Below are 25,379 nucleotides of genomic sequence, written 5' to 3'. Positions count from 1 at the left end.
AAGGCACTGCATGATTTGAAAGCTCAGTTTCTTCTGAAAAATGGGGATAATAAGAGTACTTTAGAGAACCATTTTGAGAATTAAATAAGATAACGGATGTCAAGTCATTATTATTTGCTTATAGTATCACACAAGCAACATCATGAAAAGCCCCCCCCCCCCGATTCCCTCGTAGCAGGAGACGGGCAGAGACTTAAGTAGACGGGACGAGCCAGCCGCGTCAGGATGGTCAGACTGGTTTGCTGGCTTGGGGAGGGAAGGGTATTGGGAGGGATGAGAGGAGGAAATTGGCTGGATAACGGGGTGACGGTCCTGCTCGTCCAAGCTCCCCTCTTCCCAACCCACTTCCCCCTTCCCCCTCGGTCCTTGTTCTCCCTCTGTTGGGTTCTTCCTGCTTCCTCTTCTCTGAGATCCTTGTAATTCACAGAAGGGTGATTTATTCTCTTCTGAATTCTACTGAGCACCTCTTTAGAAGACTGGAGGGCTTTTTCACACTGTAACCCTAACTCATTGCAGAAAATTGGAGAAGGATCATGTAAGGATATTTGGGGGCTGTGTGCTTTACACAGGTGGTGGTGTGGACGATGGCTGGGATGATGGAGAATGAAAATTGTGAGCTCTGTGTGCAGCGCCTCAACTGCCATCTCACCTTGATTTTAGGAGAAGGTCCAGAACCTTTTTAGCTCCCGGAGTTCAAGATCATTATGTACATTCATCATGATTATGGCTTTTCTGTGATCCCTGAACAATAAACGCATGAAGTACTCAATTTCTATTTGAAGTAGATTTGAATAGGGGGCTTTGTTCTCTTTGCTTCTAGCTTACTCCAGGCTTCTGGGCCTCTCTTTATTTTCAGTTTGTATTTTTCTTTTGAAAGAACATCCCATCCTGGTAACATCCAATAGGCTGCAGCTGTCCAGTTACGCAGGGCATTTCATGTCTGGTCCCAAAGACTGAAATCCATCTTGAAGTCAGTTTACCCATTAAGGCATTTGCCCTGTTCAGGTGGCATCCACCTAGAGGAAGGAAGGAAAGCCTTTTATTTTATTTTATTTTATTTTATTTTATTTTATTTAACGTCTCACAAAAGTCCAGTGTGGTGTAGTCCTACCCCTGTTCGGCCAGCCGACGCTCTCCTCTCTGTGAGGATAAAACTGAAACATGCAAGATGTTAGAAAGCACCGCCCAGCTGAGCTCAGGCATGTATTATGTGAAGTCGCAGACCCCTTCATGTGCTTTTCAGTCCCCGTACTGCCTCTCCTTTTCCTTATCCCTGAAAGGAACTATTTTTAGTTCCAGGTGTTGGAACTACTGTGATTCAGAACCTTTCAGTCACTTTCTTTAGAATGCTGATGAGTCAAAACCAGAATGAAACAAAACTCGAAAATATTTTTATAACAACGTTTAATGAGTACCCATGTACAAAAGCAGTCATCTCTTAACATGGGAAAATGTACAAAAAGAAAAGGTCTACAAGCTTCATAAAAGTTTTCCTAGAATACAGGGAACACACCGGCAATGAGAAGGTTTAGTCTGCCTTTTTAATGTTAGAAGAACAGTTTGGACCTGTTGAGAAGAACATGGTTCACTCAACGTGCCTATTTCCATCTGTTCCAAACTCATTCTTCCCATCTTGCGTAAACTAGAGGAGTCAGCCGTGTTAGGAAGGTCAAACTGGCTTGATGGTTTGGGGAGAGAGGAATACTAAGAGGGGTGTAGGGGGAAATTGGCTTCTCTGCTCAGCTGGTAGAGCTTGGAGCCCTTGGGGATGAGGCTGAGAGTCCTGCCCAGCAGTGCACTGTTCTGCCAGAACCACTGGAGGGGTTCTTGAATGTCTGCTTCATGGATGGTCTTTATGAAGCACCCAAATAGAGCTCTTCTACTAAGTTATAAAAGTAGAGTCCTTGTTACTCCAAGTAAGCTTTTTTACCTGGATGTGGCATTTTCTATTTTCAGTGATGAAATGTGACCCAGTAAAAACATATTATCCTTTTCCCCAAAAAAAGGAGGATCGTTAGCCCCAAAGGCCTGGATGGTACTTAATCTTCCATCAACCAATTCTTTAGCCAAACGGCAGTCTCTAACCCTAGAACACTTGACTGTTTGGCATAAAATAGGATGATTAGTGACATTTCCCTCTCTTTCCCACTGATTCTCTACGGTTGGCACCACACACGACAGCTCTGCCCAAGTCTTCCAAGCTTTTTGTGTCTTTGCTTGGAAAGATCAAGGATAAATTAATGGAGCATGTATTCTGTGCATCTTCTCATGACCAAAAATTGAAATAAAAGACAAATCTGTAAAGGTATAATGAAACCAACACCCTCATTCAATGCCAATGATATTGACTTTAGAAATAATTTGGCAATATATATCAAATGCTATTAAAAGTTCTTTCATTTTTAATCCCAATTCTTGGTAAGTATCCTGAGGAAGTTACTTAAAATATAGGAAAAAGTTACAAGTGCTAAGATATCCTCTGAAACGTCATTTGTTTTAGTAAAAAAAATGGATATAACCTACATATTTAATTAGGGAAGTGGTTAAATAAATGCCTATTTGATGTAATATTGTGCAGCCACTGATCAAATACATATACCATGTAACTAAGAGAACAAAGCCATAAATATAAGTGAAAAAGGAAAGATATAATATTCAGTATACAGTATACAAAGAACTATTTTCAAAAAGTTTTATAGAAAAATATCCTGGATTGTGGGTGATTTTTTAATATATTTTAATCATTTTGTGTAATGTCATATAGAATATATGATAATGAAAGTGAAAAAAAAAAAAAAAAAGAAATGGCCCTTGTGGAGCAGGCAGAAAAATGTCAAACCCAAAGCCTTTAGGTTATTCTGGTGCCTGGGAAGATTCTGCGTAAGGCTCCTTTCAGGTCTGTGGATGAGCCAGGAAGGCTACAGGTACTGAAGGTCATCTTGGAAAAGGCACCATCGGTACAGAAAAAACAGAGAACCATCCTGCATTCCAGCAAGGATTTGAGAAAGAACCAAGTCTCATATTATAAGTACTGCTCACACCTTTCTGCTCCAAGATTCCCTAATTCTCTGTCATCTATGCATTGATCCAACTTATACTTTCATTATTCATTTAATTTCACTGCTTAAATTCATAGCAAACTATAACAAATTACAGAAACTACTTTTTTATGCTAGAAGTTCATTTCACAGATGATTAATATGGAACAAAACTTGGAATGCATTATTTACAGAGCATACCACAATACTGCAGTAATACCAAACCCAATATAGTGCAACTTTACAAAATGTATTTAGCTTGCTGTCTAAAAGTATGGGTTATTTGAACTTTTCACACAAGGGCTTTTATCTATCCTTTGCTTACTTTACATTGAGAAAATCCAAGTGGATATGCCTCGTTTTTAACTCAATCTTTCCTATACCTGTTTCTTTGTAGAGGAATTGTCTTATGACAACTGTGTCAATTGGCAAATATACAACTCATGGTTACTTCCAATCAATTGTGGTATTTTTGCAGTGTTATGAAATAGTTCCCTATAGTACACATCCATATCAGTAAAAGCAAAACCAGAGGTTTAACTTAATTACAGAATCACCATGGCAATATTTATGGTCACCTGCACATCCAAAAAACAAACAAAAAAATCTTATTCCTGTTACTTCCTTCATTGGTCCTCTTCTTCACACATGCCTGATGAAGTTGGTATCAGTGGCCACCATCTTACTGTTTTCTCTTTCACTCCACAAGGAAGTTGCATGTACTTCCGCTAGATTTTGCAAGACATTAGGTCATGCATGTTGCCTACAACAAAGAAGCTTCTTAGCGTGTGAAAGCACAAAGCTAATCATGACCTCAGCCCTGCTGCCTCTGGGAAACGGAGAGGCAGGGACCAGCACTGATTTGTTACAGGATAAAATGGTGTCCATTTCTCAAAATCAGGCATGAGTTCTTTCTTTGTTCACAAACTTCATGGTGGGAAAAAAATGCTTTCTTCACTGCACCCATCAGTATTCTCTAAACATACAGCGCCGTAGTCCAGAAGTCCAGGTGAAGTGAACTTTGCTTTAAATATCTGTCTTTCCATTCAATGCTGAGTCCGAGAATTTCGGGTTCCTTTCCCAGCCCTGGCGGATCCGTGTGAGGGTCTTGTCTATACATGGCAGGATGAGGATGAACTTGATCACCAGCAGTGTGCAGGGGATGATCAGCGCTATCACATAGGCCGAAGGAAGATACCACCTGAGGACAGAAGCGCTGAGGAATCGCTTCCCGCCGTACACGAGGGTGTGTGCTGTGCACAAGATCAGGGTCAAATAACCCAGCTTGGACTATAAGCGAAAAACACAAATACATCCATTAACACTATTTACATTTTAACGTGAAACACTTTAAACCAATGAAGGACAACCACTAGCCTTTGGAACCTGTAATATGCTGCACACTTGGCTAAGTACTGGAAAACATTAACTCTCCTTCAGGATGTTCAGTGTTTAAAAAAAAAAAGACTGCTTACAAATGACATCATGGTTTCATCTTAACCTGACTGCGTGGGAAAGTTTCCCAGGAGTAAATTCTTTTGAGTTAGAATATATAATGTACCTCCTTCTTCCACGGTAAAACTCTTCCCTGAATCACCTTTTCTGGAGGCCAGACATGAATAAGACACAGTATGTCCTCAAGAAGCCCCATGTTAGTATGTGTTGCTGACATAAAGCAGATGCTAGCTGATTTCTATCTCAATAAAGAGCAATTAGCAAACTTTACTTTTGTTTATTTGTTTGGGCCTCAATACTAAAGCTAATGTTTATTTCTGTCTTAATGCCTTGAATAAAGGTGTAAATGTGAGACAGTGTTGACTGCATTTGGTCCCTGGGAAAAACTGCAAGACTTTTGAAATTTAAATCGTTCTATTAAGTTCAAATCTAATTTCAGTTACTCATGGTCTGTTCTCTTACACTGGTTTACAAGGAGCATGCACCAGGATCACCCAAAGGGCTTGTTAGAACAAACTGCTGGGCCACACCTCCAGAGTTTTATTCTTGTGTCTCTTTTTGCTGTTATTTTTAATTAACTAATTAGCATATAGTCAGTTGACAGTGTTGTGTCAATTTCTGGTGCACAGTATGATGTTTCAGTCATACATATACATACGTATATTTATTTTCATATTCCTTTTCATTATCGGTTACTATAAGATACTGAATATAGTGCTATACAGTAGAAACTTTGTTTACCTGTTTTATGTGTAGTAGTTCCTATCTGTACATCTTGAGAGCTTCTGATTCTTTCAGGTCTGGGCAAGACCTGGGGAATCTGTGTATCTAACAAGATCCCAGGTGATGCTGACACTGCTGGCCCAGGGAGCACACTTTGAAGACCACTGGTCTATAAGGTTAGTTACTAACTGCCTTTAATGAAGCATCTGATGATTGATGTGTGGTAAAAATGTTTCTCTTACAGACTAGCACTGAGTTTGGTGTGATTACAGTCCAGCATATCTTACTTTGAAAGTTTTAAAGGTTATTTTGTTATATGCCTCCCCGTATCAGTATGTCCCTATTCTAAGGTTGATTTTCAGAAGTAGAAATTTTGTCTTTGGGTTTCTCTTCACCTTGCACCTAGTACCTCTCCACACACAGAGTTTAAGAGTTGTTGGTGCTTTTCACTCTATACTCTTAGCTGTGGCTCTGGGAGTGGCCAGGAATCTTGGCAAGAGATGCCCTGCTAGGAAATCAGACCATGATGGAATCTGCCTTTTGGTGCAGAGTTTAGCATTTTCTTATTTGAACTTGTTTCAGTTGTGATTTTTATGAGATTGCTAGGGAAGTGATGGAGCAAAATGAAAATTTATGCAGAGTGTGAGAGAAAAAAGTGTGAATATTTGTAAAGCCAGAATCATTTTGCAACATAAATTAGATTAAATTGTGAAGTCCTTACCTGGACAAATCGGAATTCTCTCCAGTTGACCATGTTGCTAACTGATGGCAAGGAAGTGATTCCCAAGAGCACAAACAGGAAAAATCCAAGGATTCCCAAAGCTATAAATGAATCATTAAGCCAGGCAGTAGTGGTACTAAATGGATTTTCTTTCTTGGCTGTTATCTAAGAAAAATTATAAGCAACTTTTAAAAATTCCATTTCTTACAAACTACTCAAAGTTTTTAAGAGGACGAACAAAAAATACCTCTGCATGGTTTCTTTGCTCAAGGCAAATTGTACAACATTCTTAATAATCAGTGAAAATAATTGTAGAGAAAAATACACTTAGATATTACATTTGTTGGTAGAAAAAGTAATTGATTTTGTTGGGACGTTATGATTGTTGACTTCAGGAGTTGTGTAGGGAGTTTTAATTGACCCTATAAATCCTAAAACAGAGTAAACATTTACTTAAACCTTCATTACCATATGGCTTCTTGTTCCCCAAGCAAAAATTAATGTTCTCAATCAGTGACATTGGGATTCTGTTTTCCTGCTTTGCATACTGATTATTCACACACATGAAGTTTGGGTTCTTTCATTTTTTTTTTATGTTGCAATATAGCATTAAGTCTGGCACACCACAGATTGAGAGAAATCTGGTCCCTGTAATGTGACTCTCACCCAAGAACCTCCCATGTATGTGTGAGGGAATTAGCGTAGAGAAATCCACAGGCACATCATCAATGAGTTATTGACTAATAAACTTTGAGACTGCAGTAAGACTGATCAAAACCAATTATTTCAAACTAGAACTGATGTGTAGACCATCCTCTGGGACTGCTTTAAGACTCTCTGAGCTGATTTTCTCTGAATTCTTTTTTTTTTTTTAACATTTTTTATTGATTTATAATCATTTTACATTATCTGAACTCTTTGACTATGCAGAAAATAGCATTTGACATTTGCTCAGAATTGTTTAGTTTTCTAGTTATTGAGGACAAGTTCTCACAAGTCAACCGTTAATGGAGTTATAAGCACCCTTTTGTGAATTTGTTTACATTCCCATGACACATGTTTGCACAACCCCCTCACTTGTAAGATGGTTGGTTTTGACTTCCAAAAGGAATTAGCTTACATAAAAATAGAAGCTTGAAAACACATTGGTTTCCATTTATTGAAGTTAATTCAAGTAGGTGTCATTAGGTTTTCCTGAGCCCCCAAATCTGCCAGTTTGTCAGTATCCTAGAGGGTCCTGGGAATACAGGTGTGGACCTCAGTGAACCTGGGAATTTCACTTTCATTCTCAATAGTTGTGTGAGGTCTCAACTGGATTCATTAAAACAAAGCAAAACAAAACAACAACCCCTCCCACCAAACAAACATGAGGTGTCTCATTGTAGTTACTTTAAAAAATGTAGATGCTTAGAAGAGTGATTTCCTTTCACTATAAAATGAACTATGATGTTTCAAGATTCCTTGTTGATTTAAAAAATAGGAGAAGACAAATGAGTAGAGGTTTACCTGGTTAATGGTTCTGTTTGTCGACGTCCACCGTACATAATAACGAATAGGAATCACAAGTGTGTAGAGGACATGGAGGAAGGCAAATCCCAGAGCTATCAAGCCAAGCTGCTTTCTGCAGAGCATCCAGTGGTCAAGCCAGTCTGGGAATCGGCGGTATTTAGTACCTCGGTAGAGCTGCAGAATGGCAGCAATAACACCAGGGAGGTAAACCAGGGCAAGCAGTGTCAGTGCTGTTATGGGAAAGACACGATTCGGAATGGAAATAGCCATGCGAAATGTGCTATCTTGTTTTCCGTTAACATACGGGTAGATTACTTCTCTTATTACACAGTAGAAAAAGAAGAAGACACACAGAACAGCAGACAAATAGAAGGGGGCCTTCCACATTGGAAATAATTGCAGTGGGTAGTTTTCAATTTCATTGGCTGCCATGAGAGATCCTTTATCCAGTGGAGTAAGTCCAAGAGCACGAGCAATGTCCATCACTCTTTGCTTGGCTTTACTGTCATTTCCGCAGACAAACACCTGGGTTAAAAGTTAATTTTGTTATGTAGGAGACAGAAATTTTAACCAGTAAGAGAAGATTCTTGTAAACCCAGCATAGATTAACTAGTAAGCAAGTACAATATAAACATGGGTCGATATGATTCAAATACTTACTTTTTAAGAAATTGATTGTCTTATACTTTAGTATTCTCCAGCAGTCGCTTAAACATGTAACTGTGTGTTTGTGTATTTCTAGATGTATTACTGAAATATTTTACAGCAACCAATTAGGGCAGCAGGGAATTTAAAATCAAATCCAGATGCAAATATTTTCATATGAAAAAGCGCAACTGGCTACAGTTGGACTGATACTTATTTTACATTGTATTCCCAGATTCTGGTTCACTAAAACCACATTAGGCCCAACCTGAGTTTTACTAGTTCTATATTAAATTTTTTTAAAGTAGTATTTCTAACTCTTCCCAAAAATAAAAGTGAATGACCCTAAAAAAATAATTTTGGATTTATTCTTTCTTTAATGATTATTTTGAAAGTCTCCATAAGCACCATGTAGGACAGTGCCATATAGTAGTTAACTGCTTTCCAAACAAGGATGTAGAATGGACATCTTTAACAAGATGATGTTTCAGACTTGCACATGTGTGCTGGACAGTTAATTATCAGGGTTTTAAGTTGAGGGTGGCTTTAGGCATATCACACACTGATATGCTAAGACTTGGTTCTCCACATCGCTTTTCCATACTCGTGGCTGCTGCACCGCTTAAGGATTTCTTTTAATCTCAGTGAATAAATGGAACCCATTTCCTATGAGGTAATGGGATTGGAGAGGATATCCATCAACAGCTTAGCTGTGTGATCGTCTAGTACTGACAAGAGGCCTCCAGAGACTGACACCATTGGGTTCCATTAAACTACAAGCTGAAGGTGCAGACAGTGGGAAGTAAATCACTGCAGTTGATTCCCTTACTTGGTCAAATCCAAGAAAGAGATTCATGGCACATATTAGCAGAGATGAATTGTTTTACTTTGGAATCTTTGAGGTAAGTGTATATTGAAACATTGATTTTTAAAAGATGGAGCATCAATTTATCGTTTAATCCTACCTGCCGACTGGCATCCAGTGCCCCTGACTGGAGAGCCCAGGCTGAGATGGTGTTAAACGCCTTTACTACGTGGGCTCCGGGCACCAACTGAGCAAGGTGCTCTGCATTCGATTCCGGATACTGATTGATTTTGAGGTTGTTGCTGACGTCCACCAATATTTTCCCTTTGAGAACCTCAGTTAGTTCTGTGAGGAAATCATAATGCTCCCTGTGGATTGTTGCGATGATAATGTCAGATTTCTGGGCTGCTTCTGAATAGCTCAGGACCTCTGCACCACTGGGCAGCAGACTGGACCTCCGGGGATTTCGACTTCCAAAAACAATAGAATAACCACACTGAAGCATTCTAAGTCCCAGCGATCTTCCAAAATCTCCAGTTCCAAAAATACACACAGTCTCTTGCTTTTCTGAAGAATTCATAGTGAGAGGAAGTGCATCTGTAGAAGTTTTCTCCATAACTGAAAGATAATAACACAAATACCCCCAAATTACGAATGTTCTGGGAAAAATTAATGAAATTTAAATCCAGGAAATTGTGATTGACTGATATTGTTCGAATCTTCTAATGAATTATCTCAAGAATATTCCCTACAAAATTTGATAGGAGTAAAAGTTCTCTCATATATTCTCATATGTGTCTTATTTAACAAAATCTTCTATTGGGTAAAGAAATTCAGTAAAAACCCAAGACATTTACTGGTCATTGTCTTAAACTGCAGACATGTATTGCAACAGTGTTGCACTTATTGAACACTTAGATTTCCCAAAGTTCTCAAGAACAAAATCTGCCAAAGAATGTACTAATAAGGAAATTATGAACCAATTTGTTTATATTTAGTGATACAAAAATCCCAAATAAAATAGTAGCAAACAGAATCCAACAGCTTAAGAGAGAGTACACATTGATCAAATGAGATTATTCCAGGAATGTAGAGTTTAGTTCTGTAAATTCAACATTAGAAAATCTATTAATAGAACTCACCATATTAGAAATTTAAGGAGAAAAGTGTCCATATTTATGTATGCTAAATGGACATATGTTAAAATTTGACACACACACACACACACACATATATATAGATATAATTGAAGATTAGTCAGTTTACAATGTTGCATCAATTTCTAGGTATACGGCACAATACTTCAGTCATACATGAACATACATATAATCATTTTCACATTCTTTTCCACCATAGGTTACTACAAAGTATTGAATATAGTTCCCTGTGCTATACAGTAAGAACTTATTGTTTATTTATTTTATACGTAGTAGTTGGTATCTGCAAATCTCAAACTCCCAATTTATTCCTTCCCACCTCTTTCCCCTACCTGGTAATCATAAGTTTGTTTTCTATGTCTGTGAGTCTGTTTCTGTTTTGAAAATAAGTTCATTTGCCTTTTTCTCAGATTCCACATATAAGTGATATCATATGGTATTTTTCTTTCTCTTTCTGGCTTACTTCACTTAGAATGATGATCTCCAGGTCCATCCATGTTGCTGCAAATGGCATTATTTTATTATTTTTTATGACTGAGTAGTATTCCATTGTATAAATACACCACCACTTCTTTATCCAGTCATCTGTTAATGGACATTTAGGCTGTTTCCATGTCTTGGCTGTTGTAAATAGTGCTGCTGTGAACATTGGGGTGCATGTATCTTTTCGAATTAAGGTTCCCTCTGGATTTATGCCCAGGAGTGAGATTGCTGGATCATATGATAAGTCTATTTTTAGTCTTTTGAGGAATCTACATACTGTTTTCCCTAATGGCTACACCAAACTACATTCCCACCAACACTGTAGGAGGGTTCCCTTTTTTCCACACCCTCTCCAGCATTTATCATTTGTGGACTTTTGAATGATGGCCATTCTGACTGGTGTGTGGTGATACTTCACTGTAGTTTTGATTTGCATTTCTCTGATAATTAGTGATACTGAGCATTTTTTTTATGTGTCTATTGGCCATTTGTATGTCTTCATTGGAGAATTGCTTGTTTAGGTCTTCTGCCCACTTTTGGATTGGGTTGTTTGTTTTTTTTATTAAGTTATATGAGCTGTTTGTATATTCTGGAAATTAAGCCCTTGTCAGTCTCATCTTTTGCAAATATCTTCTACCATTCTGTAGGTTGTCTTTTTTGTTTTGCCTATGATTTCCTTTGCTGTGCAAAAGCTTACAAGTTTAATTAGGTCCCATTTGTTTATTTTTGCTTTTATTTCTATTGCCTAAGTAGACTACCTTAGGAGAACGTTGCTAAGATTTATGTCAGATAATGTTTTGCCTACATTTTATTCTAAGAGGTTTATAGTCTCTTGCCTTATGTTTAAGTCTTTAAGCCATTTTGAGTTTATTTTTGTGTATGGTGTGAGGGAGTATTTTAACTTCATTGATTTCTATGCAGCTGTCCAGTTATCCCAACACTACTTGCTGAAGAGACTGTCTTTTCTCCATTGTATATTCCTACCTCCATTGTCAAAGATTAATTGACCAAAAGTTTGTGGGTTTACTTCTGGGCTCTCTATTTTCTGTTCCACTGATCCATATGTTTGTTTTTGTACCAATTCCATGCTGTTTTGATTACTGTAGCTCTGTAGTATTGCCTGAAGTCTGGGAGGGTTATTCCTCTAGCTTCATTCTTTTCCTTCAGTATTGCTTTGGAAATTCTGGATCTTTTGTGATTCCATATAAATTTTAGGGTTACTTGTCCTAGTTCTGTGAAAAATGTCCTGGGTAGTTTGATAGGGATCACATTAAATCTGTAGAATTGCCATTTTAATGATATTAATTCTTCCAATTCAAGAACATGGGATACCTTTCCATTTCTTAAAGTCATCTTTAATTTTCTTAATTGACATTTATTCTTGATTCATATTTTAAAAGAAACAAGTCAATATTTCCTTAACATACAAAGTATCTTTCTCAGTCTAAAAATCTAGTATCATGCTTAAAAGAGAATTACTAGAAATATTACTAATAAAGTCATAAACCAGACACATATATATCTGCTATGACCACTTCAATTATTATGGTTTGGAAATTCTAGCTAACACAACCAGACTGGAGAGAGAAATGAAATTCAGAAGGGGTTGCAGATGATCAAATTCTAGTCTTGGAAAACTCAGTCTACTGAAAAACTACCATATGTATAAGAACAATTCAACATCTGGTCTGGAAACCAATATTATCAATAGTCTTCATATATAAAAAAACAAACCAGTTTGAAGCTTTGATAGAAGAAAGAGTCCTGTTTATGGCTGCAGCAAAATAGAGATAATATTTAGGAATACACTTAAGACAATAAGTTATGTACAAGATCTATAGGAAGAAAAATTTTAAGTTCCCTTAAGACTCAGAGAATTTTTGTATAAATGGAAGTGTACAGCATGCTCCTGGATGAGAAGGCTCAGCTTCACAAAGGTGTCAGTTTTCTCTAATTTAATCTATAAATTCTGAAATGTATGGTAATAAATAAGGGGCTTGTTCTATTAAATATTAAGATACAATAAAGCTAAAATAAATAATCTGGTAGAGTCACAGAAATAGCAAGTGTTCAATGGAATAGAGTAAAAAAATACAGAAATGAACCTAAATCGTAACATTTACTTATGATAAAGATGGCATCTCCAGTCAATAAGAAGATGGCTTATTTAGTAGCTAATATTTATCATAACTAAATAAACATATCTATACTTCACACTCCTCCCCAAGGTAAATTTAAAATATATTAAAGATTTAAATATATATAAATTTAAATGGGACTATAATAAAACTAGAAAAAGCCATGGAGAATTCTTTTATAACCTTAGAGGGGTTTTATAATCTTTTTCTATATCACAGATCCTTGAAACTATTAAAGAATAAAGGGATAAATGTGATTACATAAAAATAAATAATACCTGCAAAAACAGAAACAACAGTAAGTGAAGTTGGAAGATAATCAAGTTGGAAAAATATTTTTAACTCATACAAATCAATACAAAAATTCCCACTAGAAAACTGGGGGAAAGGATTTGAGTTGACTGTTCATCCTAACAAAATATGACTTTTCAAGGTAGTAAGAGATTTCTTGATCTTACCCAAAGTAAAAGAAATGCAGGTAAAACTAAACTGAGATATGGTTAGAAACCATGTGACCATGTTGCTTTTTAAGGTTTTGAAATTTAAATTAAAAACAAACCAAGTAAAAATTCTCAATGTTTTTATGATCTAGTAAAGTAATCTGGGATACTCTCTCTACTTTTAAAGAATATTGTTTCTTCATGGAATGTTGACTTTTCTCAAAAATTTTTCTCTTCCCAACATTTAGCATTTAGTTTAAGCTTTCAGTTAATATTTTGTGTTTTGGAGGAGGGTGGTCTCTTGTGTTCAGTGATGCATCCCCAGTGCTAAGAAGAGCACTGATTATGAAGAACTAGGCACTTCTGATAAATATTCATTGGATGATACGCGAAGGGAGGGGTGTCGGAATCAGAAGTCGCGGTTTCCTCCGCTCTGTGCACAGTGCGAGGAGCAGAATGAGGAGGAAGCTGAGTGGTTAAAGAGTGAGCACTGGGGGTCAGGGAGGAGTGAGGAGAAGGTGGGAGGTGGGGGGGAAATGTTTTACGGACATTACTTCTTTCACCCAAATGGGCTTAAAGTAAAACTCAGTGAAATTGATGTGGACTTTCCAACCAGACCTAATCACTATTCAGTTCCTGCATGGTGAATTTCATGCAGATTGTAGAGCATATGAAGCTCGTACCTTTTTAATAGAATTTCAGAAATTTGCCCTTTCCATTTTAGCCTAAGGAAAACACCTGTATTCTTACCTGCACTTATCCAAAGGTGTGTACCTATGTCACAGCAGACCATTCAGAGCTTTGTAGCTAAATCAGATGTCATGGAGAAAAGGGACAAGAAATACAAGACTTTTCTGTACTTCCACAGAAACTCTTTGAATAATTGAATTAAGCACAACAACTGAATCATTTTATAAACTAGCTGGTGACTGTTATCCTGAAGTTTATCTGAGAAGGACATGACCATATACAGGAAAGCACCTGGAGATGATCAGAGTCTATCACATGGAAACACAGCTATGCCTTTGGAAAATTCTTAGCATCTACAAATGTCATCTAGTGTAGCAATTTATAGTATATTGGTTGGTTGTTAACCAGTTAACAACTAGTTGTTATCACTCGAACCCTCAAACTGCTGAATGGTGCCTTAATGATTCTATTTTGTGAAACTGGTTTGTGTGTTGAAAGGATGCCAGTGTGCCTGGCTGTTCCCTCACATTCTCTCCGTTCCGTATCCCCATATGTTATTTTCTCTCTCTTATATTGGGATGAACATTTGCACAAAACACAGATTTGAAAAAGTGGCCAGTGTCCTGCAGTGAGATGGGTGATGTCTTTACTGACATATTCTTGCTTGGATCATCTTAATCACTGCAAACAGAAGGTGAGGCCAGACTCTGCTTTGACCATGTGGCCCCTGCATTCATTTATTCTAACCTGCCATAAGCTTTTTTTTCTTGATTTCTAAAAATATTTATTTATTTATTAATTATTTTTTTATAGTTGATTTACAATGTTGTGTTAGTTTGTGCTGTACAACACAGTGATCCAGTTATACATATATATTCTTTTTCATATTAATTTTCATTAGAGGTTATTACAAGCTATTGAATATAGTTCCCTGTGCTGTACAGTAGGACCTTGTTGTTTATAACTTTGTTTTTTCAAAATGAAGATATTGTCTACACTACACTAATATTTTTTCCTCCATTTCTTACTACCTGTGTGACCTTGGATAAGTTACTCAAACCCTGTGTCTAAGTTTCATCATCTTTAAAATGAGAAATTGATAATACCTACTCTAGAGACATTGTGAGGATCAGATGAATTAATGTATCTTAAAACAGTTCTTGAGACATAGTACTCAGTAAACTGGCTATTATTAATAGAGTATTTAATATGCTATACTTATCTAAGTAATCAATCTAGTAATAATCTAATTAATGTGGTCTTTATATAAATTATATAAGTTAAGGATTAATTATGCTTCTATAACTGTGGTTATTGGAAATATATAAAATTTGTCTGAAATAGCATTCAATTATTCCTAAGAAGTGTCTGCTTTCCCCAATTCTTATAAATAAAACCTCATATGAAATGGCTTCAGAGCATATGAATTTATCAAAACACAGATGTAAAAACAGCTCAAGTGTGAATTTCTCTCGCTTGTAATTCTTTAACATTTTATTTTAATATTTCCTTCTTAAAATGCAGCTTGGCAATCCAATATAATACCCTTGGGCTGTTGCCCCAACCATTAAAATGTATTGTCATTCTTAAATCTTCAGAGACATCCCTGGGCAAACTGAAGATACGAAAACAGTAAGGAGATATTAAAATACCACTGGTGGACTTACTAGAAAGAAACAGAGTTATTCCATTGAGTGGTTAGTTTCTCCGTATCAAGTTATAGGAGTTCTAAGATTTGATAATTGTGTTGCCCACGTCTTGGGTTCCACTTCAAATCCCCTTGGTTCTACTTCCAGTCCTTGGGCAATAACTGAGCTCCACTCGACTTCCACTGCCTAACAGAGGCTCGCTCTGGCACTCTATGTCTTTTATCTCTTGATTCTTGTCCTGGGCTTCTCTGATACCTGAGCCTGTTTGGCACTCAGACATATACAACCCATGGCCTCATCCTAGACCAGCGGGGACAGGACTCCATAGATAAATGCTTCCACTTTCGTCTTCTGGAACAGAGTTCTGACACATTTCAAAAGGCTCCTCTGAAAGTCCCAGAGGAATAGGGCACCACTCATCTGTAACAGTGGCCAACTTAACTGATTCTTGGTTTGCCTTTCTTACATTCCCTGGTTTAAGGCCTTTGTCCCTCATTCTCCTCCTTGGAATCACTTCCATAATAAACTGTCTGCACACATACCTTTGGCACAAGCTCAATTGGCATAATCAACCCAGGATAGTGCAATATTTTGATTATTAATTTGTTTTTATGGTAAAAGAAAAATGATCAGATCTAGTTTATCATAGCTGGAATGATTAAATTACATGTAGAAAATAAAAAGTTGGTAATTCTTTGGAAGAATTTGATTCTGAACTCTTGGAAAGAATATCCTAATAATAGGAGTTCATAAAAATAAGAGGCATGCATATTCTAAACCACAAGGGAGATCTAGTTGGGGGTGTATTTTACAGAAAGTACTAGGTAAAGAAGGAAGTTACACCCATTACAGACTATTTGTAACTCAAAATAGCTCCCATGTGTAAACACAGATTTATAGAGGTAGTAAGATCTCTTGTTCAAAGACTAAAAAACCCCACCACCTTTCCTAGCCCTATTTTATTCAAGGATGTAGGATGGAAGGAATAAAGAAAATAAAGGTGGTAAATAGGAAGTGGAGTTATTAAGGGAAAGATGAGTTAAGATAGTTAAAATACAGCATAGGGGCCTCCTCTCCTTCCTTCAGAGCTTTACAAACCTCTTTGTGTAACAGGAAACAAAACAAGAATATCTCCTGGTTTGGAAAATCTCCAGGACTGGTTTTGCCTCCTATGGAAGCATCTCTCAGGGAGGCTTCTGGAGAGGGTGGCCAAGGACAGGTAAAGTGATCCCACGGTAGTGTTTATATAGATTAGAGATTGGTAACCAATGACGCAGATGCAAAGGTGGCAGAGACAACTACAAGGGCCACAGTAGCAGCCACCACTGAAGAGTGTGTGTGTGTGTGTGTGTGTGGTGAGGGGAGAATGGTGTGGGTCATGTGGGTCTTGCCCATCACCACCCTCTATCTGCAGTTCCCACCCCGTGCTTTGGGAACCCGAGACAACATTCCTCTGGATGTTCCCAACTAGGCAGCCCGTGAGGGTGTTAGGGCCAGTCTGGCCTGTGCTTTTACCCTCTCACCTCCCAGAGGTCAGAGGTCAGAGAGGCTCAGACCGTTTCTAGATTTAGAGGATTCTAGCATAGTAAAAACATGGAAATGTCAAAATAGGGTAAAAAACCTTCTATCTTAAATGCTTATGCTTAACAAATCAATGTTATTAGCAAAGAGCTTTTTATTTGAAACAATTATAGCATTACAGGAAGTTTAAAGGTAATATAGGCGGTCTCTGTGTATCCTTTACCATTTCCTCTAATGTCTACATTTTACATCGCTATGTACAGTATCAAAACCAGGAAACTGACGTTAGTACGTTGGGTGTGTATAGTTCTGTGTCCTTTTACTCCCTGTATAGGTTCACGTGTCTCCTCCTGCTGTCTGGATGCAGAACTGTTCCAGCATTACCCCTTTACAGTCATACTCACCCCGCTCTGCTTCCCTCCTGGAAATCGTTACTCTGTTCTCTAACTCTATAATGTCATCATCTTGAGAAAGTTACATAAATGAAATCACACAAAGTGTAACCTTCTCATATTGGCTTTTTTTTCACTTAGCCTAATGCCCTTGAGATCCACCCAAGTTGCTGCATGTATCAATAGTTTGTCCCTTTTTAGTGTTGAGTCCATGGTATGGACTTCTTCATTTCCTTTCTGGATGTCTTGCTTGGAAATGTAGGAAAAGCATTACAAAAATTGCATGTTTAAATTCTTATACTTAAAAAATCAAAGCTATTACATGTTAGGGCACCAACTCCTAAGATTCTGAATCAGTTGTTCTGAGATAGAGCCCAGACACCTATATTTTTAAAAAATCAAACCAAACCGGTCAGTTCTAAAGAGCATCCAGGGCTGAGAACTACTGGAAATGGGAAAAGATAAGGTTATCTTTTTTGGAGAGGGAAGGTGTGGATGGGGAAATGCAGACGGAGAAGAGGGTGTTCATGAACTTGTAAAGGGATTGCAGAAACATTTCACTTATGTTATAATTTCTTCCCGTAAGTAATCACTGGCTGGGTCTGAGAGCCTAGAATTCCTATTTTTATGAAAACTGGAGGCAAAAAAGTGTGCAGACCCCACAAGGGATGCCAGACTCAAGACTTGGTAGCCTTTGCTCTGTAACTCAAGGAAACTTTGAGGAGCTGTCTTCCATGAGCCACAAGTTATAGTTTGATCAAATCTATCCACAAATCTACTCCAGTAACTCCTCAATAGCAACTCTTACACAGGGCCGAACAATATGTCGTGTACCAGTCTGATGAAACCATTATTAAAGACATTCTGCCCCTTTACCTATTTGAGAATTCAGCTTTGAATTCTGAAGCCATGTTTCACAGAGGATCTTGAATTCCTCCCACAGTATACCCTCTGGACACCCCTCTCCCCTCCATCAGTGTTGTAGCCCACAGATCTAGTGATCTGGCTTGCCACCTCCAAGGGAGTTAGAATACAAATAACACTTTTAAACTCTGTAAGATGTGACAGGATTTTTCATTTTAACTTGATGCCTGTAAACAGCGTATTTTTTTTTAGTCCATCCTTCTGTTTTATTATTCCTTCTGAATTTAAACCTGAAAACCCTAGATGACTTGACAACATATTTGTAATGAGCTGAAGCCCATCAATCTAGTATTTCCTTTCATCACAAGGCACAGGGGCAGGAGGGAGTTCTGCAACTAGGCCAGCCTTCCTGTGATTCAGAACATTTGTTTTAATATATCTCAGGGACAACTGGAAAGCAAAAAATGGTAAAGAAAATTTTAAACCCTTACAGTGATACATGAACCCATCCAATTTATTCACCGAGCTATTTCTGTATTTAGCGAAGTCAAGGCTCTTTAGGGAAAGCAAGCATACTCACATTTAAGCAATTTTATTGACAGGTATATATTACTGTAGCAAAATCAGAAGTCCTTGGTTTAAAAAGACAACTGGCAGTTTATAAAAAAATTTAATGTGCCCATAATCAATGGATTATTATAATTTTTTGACAGTTTAATCTTCAGTCTATATATGTTGTTTGAAAACACAATAGTACACTACTTATTTTAGCCTTGTAGTTAGAAGTAGCTCTGTTAGTAACAGCCATAGACTAACATGAATCTGTCATTTAAAGCTCCCAATCTAAGTAAAGAAACCACGGCAGGTTGGTTGCTGAAAAACTGGTTAATTATTTGAATTGTTTGGGGAGAAAATGTTACATATTTCATAGCAACCTAATTTACTGATGATTAGTTTTCATGCTAGCCAATAGAATAACATAAAAGGAAACTAATCTTAGCGTGTACAGTTTGATCAAGTCACAAGAGCATAACTGAATATAACCTTTCCATTAATGTTCTATGGGGATATATATTTCCACATGAATTGCAAATAACTAAAACTAGCTATGACATGATGCAATTAAAATGAATCTGTCAGTAACATTTCACTACCACCCAATGAATTACCAGGAGATCGTGGTAATGCAGATCTGTATTATTTATTTTAATTATACTTCAGGATAAAGTGTATTAATTTTTAATATCAGTTCTTTGGTGAAATTTTGATTCAATTAAAAATCTTTTAAATAGATGTTTTCACATTTAGATCTCAGCTGCATCTGTCAAGATAAATGAAGATTATTTTATGATTCCCTGGCGAAGAATTTCATCGTGTAGGTTAATAATCCCCTGTCTAGGCTGGTTAGTTCATTTGATTAAAGCCTGGGGCTTATGACAGCAAGATCAGGGATTCAGTCATGTCTGAGTTAATTTACCTTAACCTCTGTTTACATTCTCAATCTTAAACTACTTCTTACCAATCTGTCATCCACCAAAGATTTAGCATCAGGATCAGGACCTGGATTGAGAAAAACAACTTCGTCTCACTGACTGGGTGGCATTTGGTTCGTACACCCTACGTGAGCGTTTGCTTATTGGGGAATTTGGTGATCGCAAAAATCTACTTAATATTTAGTTTCAATTAGTGGGTTTCACTTTTCTAGGAATACTGTAGTCAGGGATATTTCTGAAGGGGTTTGATCATTTCAGTTTTAACTTTGTTTAAATGCATTGCCTATGAATTGTAATTTATCTTCACCTTGAGGCCACTGGGAATTATCTCAATATTGATAACTGCCAAATCAATTGAAAGGTAGTGAGGTTTTGCTGTGGATCTGATCCTGTTCCCCTCCAAATCCTGGCTGATGGTGTAACTCCAGTTTGCTTCAAAGTATCTCCTTTACCAAAGTACCATTTTCAGGAATCTACTAGGGGTGTTTCAGATGTCCTTCATATAGTCTCCTTCATCTTCTCTTGGGTACCAGTGTCTTCCATTTCTAATTTGGCTCTGTAGGCAAGAACTCCCAATGGCCAGAGTACCTCTACTGTTTGCCAGGACCCAATCAGCTCACACTGCGGGCGTGATCTGGCCTCGTAGCTGCTCCAGTTCTCACCCCGGGAGAGAAAGTGCTCTTGAAACTCCTTCACCCTTCCTGTGTTGTACTCTGATATACAAGCCTGACAGCAGTGCTGGTTGATAAATATATTTTAGTGAAACAGCTCCTCCTTTTTAATTCCTAGCTTTTTAATCCCAGCTCTTTTTCATGGTGTGGCTGGAACCAGCTTGCCGGCTGAAAGCTTGAAATCAGCCACTGTGGATTTTCACACCATGGAAATCAGCAAATGCTACAAATCAGGACTTTTTTTTTTTTCCCATAGAGAGCCATTTATCAGCACAGCACTGGCTCTTTCCCTGTCTGTCATGCCCTTCCTCCAAGACTCTGTGACCACGGAAATGGGAAAATAATTGGACTGACAGGATAATACCCTTTTCCAATCCTGACTGTATTTTAGACCTAAAAATCTCTTTCCGTAGGACACCCCATGCCCCCCACTTCTCAGAAGACTCCTAGGTTCTTAGTGAAAACAGAATCCATGTGGCTCCCTCTACCCCAACAGAGGTCCCAGACCCTCTCCTCCCCTCACGTGGAGTTAACATGATTTTGGCTGTAAATCTGATACCACTAGACCCTTACTTCCCTCAGGGAGATAAGATACAGAGACCTCTTTGTGTACCATCATCCCTGAACACGTATCTTCCAATTTTCCAGACATGCATCAGAAGAAAAAAGCACAGTTCAGGATCTCAGTCTAGGATAACCAGTGTTACACTTTCATGCTTAACTGCAATGAACCATTGGCCAACTTGCTAATTGCTTTCTCTTCAACCTCTTCCCATTTCTCATGCCACCAATGTAAGGGCAATTGAATAGGATGAAGAAATCATTTTAATACTTTGGCACTGGAGAAGAAATAACTAGAAGTATGATAATTTCTAATAGAAGAATGATTTTTGGGGGAGGGTACAGCTCAGTGGTGGAGCGCATGCTTAGCATGCACAAGGTTCTGGGTTCAATCCTCAGTACCTCCATAAAAAAATGACTTTGATATAACTTAGTTCTTTTGAACTGTTTGGTAGGTTTCATATCTTATGCCATGCCTTCAGGTGTTAAAGAAGGACTAAAGCATTTTACTTTAGTTAAACTAATTAAAATCTTTAAAAATTCAATATGCCAACTTTCATGACTTCAGTTAAATGCCTTAATTGCATTATGTCACTCTTTAAAATGAATTAAAATCCAAAGTATTACAAATTTAGTTAAAATATTATAAATATAGTTATAAATTTATTGTGAACCTTACCCAGTATAGCAACATAATAAGGTTACTGAAATTAAGGTTAATGAGAAGAAATACCAATTTCTTTTTTCTTTTAAAAAATAGAATAATTTCCACTACTTACTTTATCTGTACTGATCAGTACTAAGCAATCTCATGCTTCTTCCCAAATGGCAGGTAGTTGAAATCTGGACTCTCTCTGACCCTGGTATATCTAATACAGCGCGAGGGGCATCCATGTTTACAACCTACCACACCCATAATGGTCAGCATCTTTCAAACATAAAATTAGTGGTATTAACAATGTCTCGGTAGGATTTCATGTTTTTGGCATATTTATTGCACAGCCTCTCTGTGCCAGGCACTGTGCTATACCAGAGGCATAAAGTGATAAACTAGACTGTCTCGGTCCTAACGGGGCTTCAGTCTTGAGGAGGATGTAGACACATCATCAGTTGCCATGGCCTTGAGTAGGGGAATGTATAGAGAAGGGACAGTGATCTGTCTGGGAAGCAGAGCAAGAAAGTTTACCAAAGTCTGTGCATAAATTGCTTCAGCTACTGTTTACCTTGGGCTCAGAGGTGTCTCCACACCCTGTAAAATGAGAAGCATAGGTGAAAGATGCCTGATCTTTGTCAACCTTTAGCCAACTCTCCTCTCCCCATGCTTCTTAGTGTTCAAGCCATCACCACTGAAACCTGATTGGGACACTTGGCTCTGTGCTTGATGCCATTTTTTCCCTTCAGTATTTGGAGACGATGCAAAAGAGATGATCTAGTTTGTGTCTAAACCCCCTTCTTAGAGGTGTGCTGTATAGTTATACTACGTTACCTCTTAGCTTTCTTTTTATTCAGAATTTTTAGTTCCTGACTTTACGAAATTACCCTTTGTACACATTTCCCTTCCTTGTAAAATGAATAGTGAAATTTACTTCATCCTAACATTAAGATTGATCATGTAATCTCCATTTAAAAGAAACGGATTTCTGTCAAAATAACTTTTCAGAAATATGCAACCATCAAAATTCGATATGGTAAGACTTCTCTATACATGGCAGACTAAACTCTTCTAGAACATTGTGGAGAAGCATTTAGACTAGGATGTCAACGTCCTGCCTGGTTCATTAGAGTGGAAATACCTCTTTTAGTAGAACATTGCCTTCTTTATGCAGTGATGTATTTCTGAAAGATGATCTTCAGAAAGTGTGAGCATTCTTTGTTCTTTTCTCCATAATGATTTTGGAAGAACAAATTGTTTGTGTATGTAGGCCAAGTATGTTTTCTTACCATGCATTGTTTTAAGCATTGATTATGCTTTAGTTATTTACTTAGCTTTATTCTTTGCACATCTGACTTCTTCTCAACAAAAGAACAATTGTTAATTCAAATTATTTTGGAAATGTCCTAAAAGTCACTCAAAATATTGTAACTAGGTTTAACACATCATATGGAACTGCTCAGGAAGTCTTTATAGTTAACTAATGACCTATTCTCTTTGGATGCATGAAGAGCAGAATCAAACAGGTAACTTCAGAGGCCTTGTCTGTGTAAACCTTACTTCTGTTACTTCTGGCCTAACTGTAACTCCCCAACAAAAACATCCCACATAGAAAACACCACTATTCGCAGCCTGTCCTAGATTCTTACAGTAGGAAGTATAGATGTAGTTGCAGGCGCTTAACAAATGACCTCCTCTTCAGAGGGCAACCCAGAGGAGACCAACTAAATGGTGCCCTAGCAAGTTTTCAAGTTTGAAAGGTGATTGTATTTTTTATGTTTTTGCTAGTGGCTTATTAACCTTCTTAAGATTTTCAAAGGAAATCATTTTTAAATAGCAGTTGATAAACAATCCAAATGACTTATAGAGAGAACTGGATGGTGAGGATCATGAAACACTGGGATGTGTTTTGAGGGTGACTTCAGAATAAACTACTCAGGGGACTTCGAAAAGAGAATCTATATCCTTTTAATAATGCCGTTAACAGCGACAGAGTGATGTGGGGTGGTCCTTCAGGAGACAAGGAAATGTAGAATGACTGCTTAGGGTTTCTTCAATTTTGAAATTCTAAGACAAATGACTATATATTTCTTAAAACTGTTCAGAACAAGGCTCAAGGCCCAGGGTTTTCAGTTTATGAAACGGCTTATAAAATTTATTTGGTTACTTCTAACAACAATCAGTAAGCCTAAGCAAGGCAGAGATCTGGAACTCATTCTCACGTTAGGGGTTAGGCCTTGAACACGCTGGTTTCCAAACCTCAAGTTGGTTTGTGAACTTGGGCAGAAAGAACCAGAACTGTTGCCGAATGGAGAAAGTGCTATGACCCAATTTCTCTACACACACAGTCCATTTGCTTTACAACCTTCAAAGCCTGATAAAGAGGGAGTGCTTCATCTTGTTTTCTGGGTGGACAGTGTTTGCCATGCACGTGGAATACAGGCAGGTGGAATTTCATACCGTGCGAAATCACAGCATTCTGAAAAACTCGAGGTCTTGCAAAAGGCCATATCTCAAAAAAGTTACTGCTTCAAATAAATGTGCCATTTTTTAAATTACACCTGCTGTATCAGAAAAAAGCATTCTTTCATGTGAGTGACATTTATATGACTGCCATTTATAGAGAATAGGACATTCTCACATGGCAAGGCTGAAGAATTGGTTTTGAAAGCTGAGAGTATTCTCTGAATGATAAATGTGGTGGAAGTCAAGATACTCAAGTGGGAGAAGCCTCTCCACAACTGGCTAGTTTCCCTATAAAAGTGAACCCTGCCTGATGAAGAACATCGTTACTTGGTTACACTTAACAGCACTGATGAGACTTTTAATGTATTTCATACCTGCAAGCATTTTTAGTCGTGGATTTTGCACCATGTTAAGAGTTGGACTTTGTGGCTGCTCTGGTCCAAAAGCCTTCAATTTTACATGTATGGGAACTGAGGCTGAGGTGTTGAGCTTCTACTTAGAACCAATCCACCCCCTCACCTATTCTCCATCCAATTCATTTTTCCTTTACATCAGTCATCTTTTAAAGAAAGTTCCTAAATTACTATCTGGAGGAAAAACTACCTTCTACCTGCCTCTGGACAAACAGGGAACCAAGGCTTTATTTAATCTTTACAATGAATTACATCCCAAACAAGATTTCTCAGGAAAAGCGATCAGTCGCTAAACTGCTGAAGGACAATCCAGATCAAGGATGGAAGCGGTTGCATAGCTCAGGACAAATTTTCAGCTCTTGGTCAAGTAGCGGATTCATATCTGAGATTATCTTTATCCAAAAGTTAAGATAAAGAGAGGCATCCAAACCCCTAGGACTTCCTCCTTCGGGCTCCTCTGTACCCTGGGGAAGCGAGGAGCGATAAAACTACAGTAAGCAAGACGTTTGCTGAATTGCTAAACTAACGCGCCACACCCTTGGGTGGCCTGGCACCCTTCTTCCCAGGGCGAGCAGGTTTGTGGAGCGGGGTCCCGTGAGCAGGGGCTCGAGTGAGCTGAAGCTAAGGGAGGGGAGCCGCGTGGCGAGAGGGGCAAGGCGACAGCCGGCAGCAACGTGACCCACCTGCGGGAGAGGCGGCTCGGAGGCGGCGGTGGTCCAGCGCGGCTGCTGCCGTGCGCGCCGAGGGAGGGGGCCGCGCGGGAGGGCGACGCTGCGCGGCGCTCCAGCTCTGGGCTGCCGCTCGCCTCTCTCGCCCGTATAAGAAGCCCGAGGGCCGAGGGAGGGCCGGCTAGATTGCGCAAGAGAAGTGAAGAAAGCGTTTCCTGGAAGAAA

The 25,379-nt window shown here is 38.2% G+C and overlaps 2 protein-coding genes across 3 annotated transcripts in view; one reads left to right on the top strand and one right to left on the bottom strand.

Moving 5' to 3' along the window:
- Positions 1-25,379, top strand: part of ZNF804B (zinc finger protein 804B) — an 873,532-nt gene that overhangs the window by 28,889 nt on the left and 819,264 nt on the right. The window lies entirely within an intron of this gene.
- On the bottom strand, positions 1,388-25,379 carry STEAP4 (STEAP4 metalloreductase). The gene is made up of 5 exons (XM_010946598.3): positions 25,170-25,379; positions 9,057-9,514; positions 7,444-7,971; positions 5,938-6,102; positions 1,388-4,328 (listed from the first exon to the last, which is right to left on the bottom strand). The coding sequence occupies exons 2-5, from the start codon at positions 9,510-9,512 to the stop codon at positions 4,065-4,067; spliced, it is 1,413 nt and encodes a 470-aa protein (XP_010944900.1). The 5' UTR covers positions 9,513-9,514; positions 25,170-25,379; the 3' UTR covers positions 1,388-4,064.

This window comes from Camelus bactrianus, chromosome 7, assembly GCF_048773025.1.
Source record: "Camelus bactrianus isolate YW-2024 breed Bactrian camel chromosome 7, ASM4877302v1, whole genome shotgun sequence".
NCBI classification, from domain to species: domain Eukaryota; kingdom Metazoa; phylum Chordata; class Mammalia; order Artiodactyla; family Camelidae; genus Camelus; species Camelus bactrianus.
Note: the sequence above shows the minus strand (reverse complement) of the source record. Positions and strands in the feature narration are given on the sequence as shown.

What these genes read in the sequence shown, in the direction of transcription:
- STEAP4 (XM_010946598.3), bottom strand. Translation starts at nt 9,512, where the DNA reads ATGGAGAAAACTTCTACAGATGCACTTCCTCTCACTATGAATTCTTCA. An exon ending in CACTGGATGCCAGTCGGCAG is followed by an intron (nt 7,972 to 9,056) that starts GTAGGATTAAAC and finishes CTTTTAACCCAG; the next exon opens with GTGTTTGTCTGCGGAAATGA. An exon ending in GAGAATTCCGATTTGTCCAG is followed by an intron (nt 4,329 to 5,937) that starts GTAAGGACTTCA and finishes TTTCGCTTATAG; the next exon opens with TCCAAGCTGGGTTATTTGAC.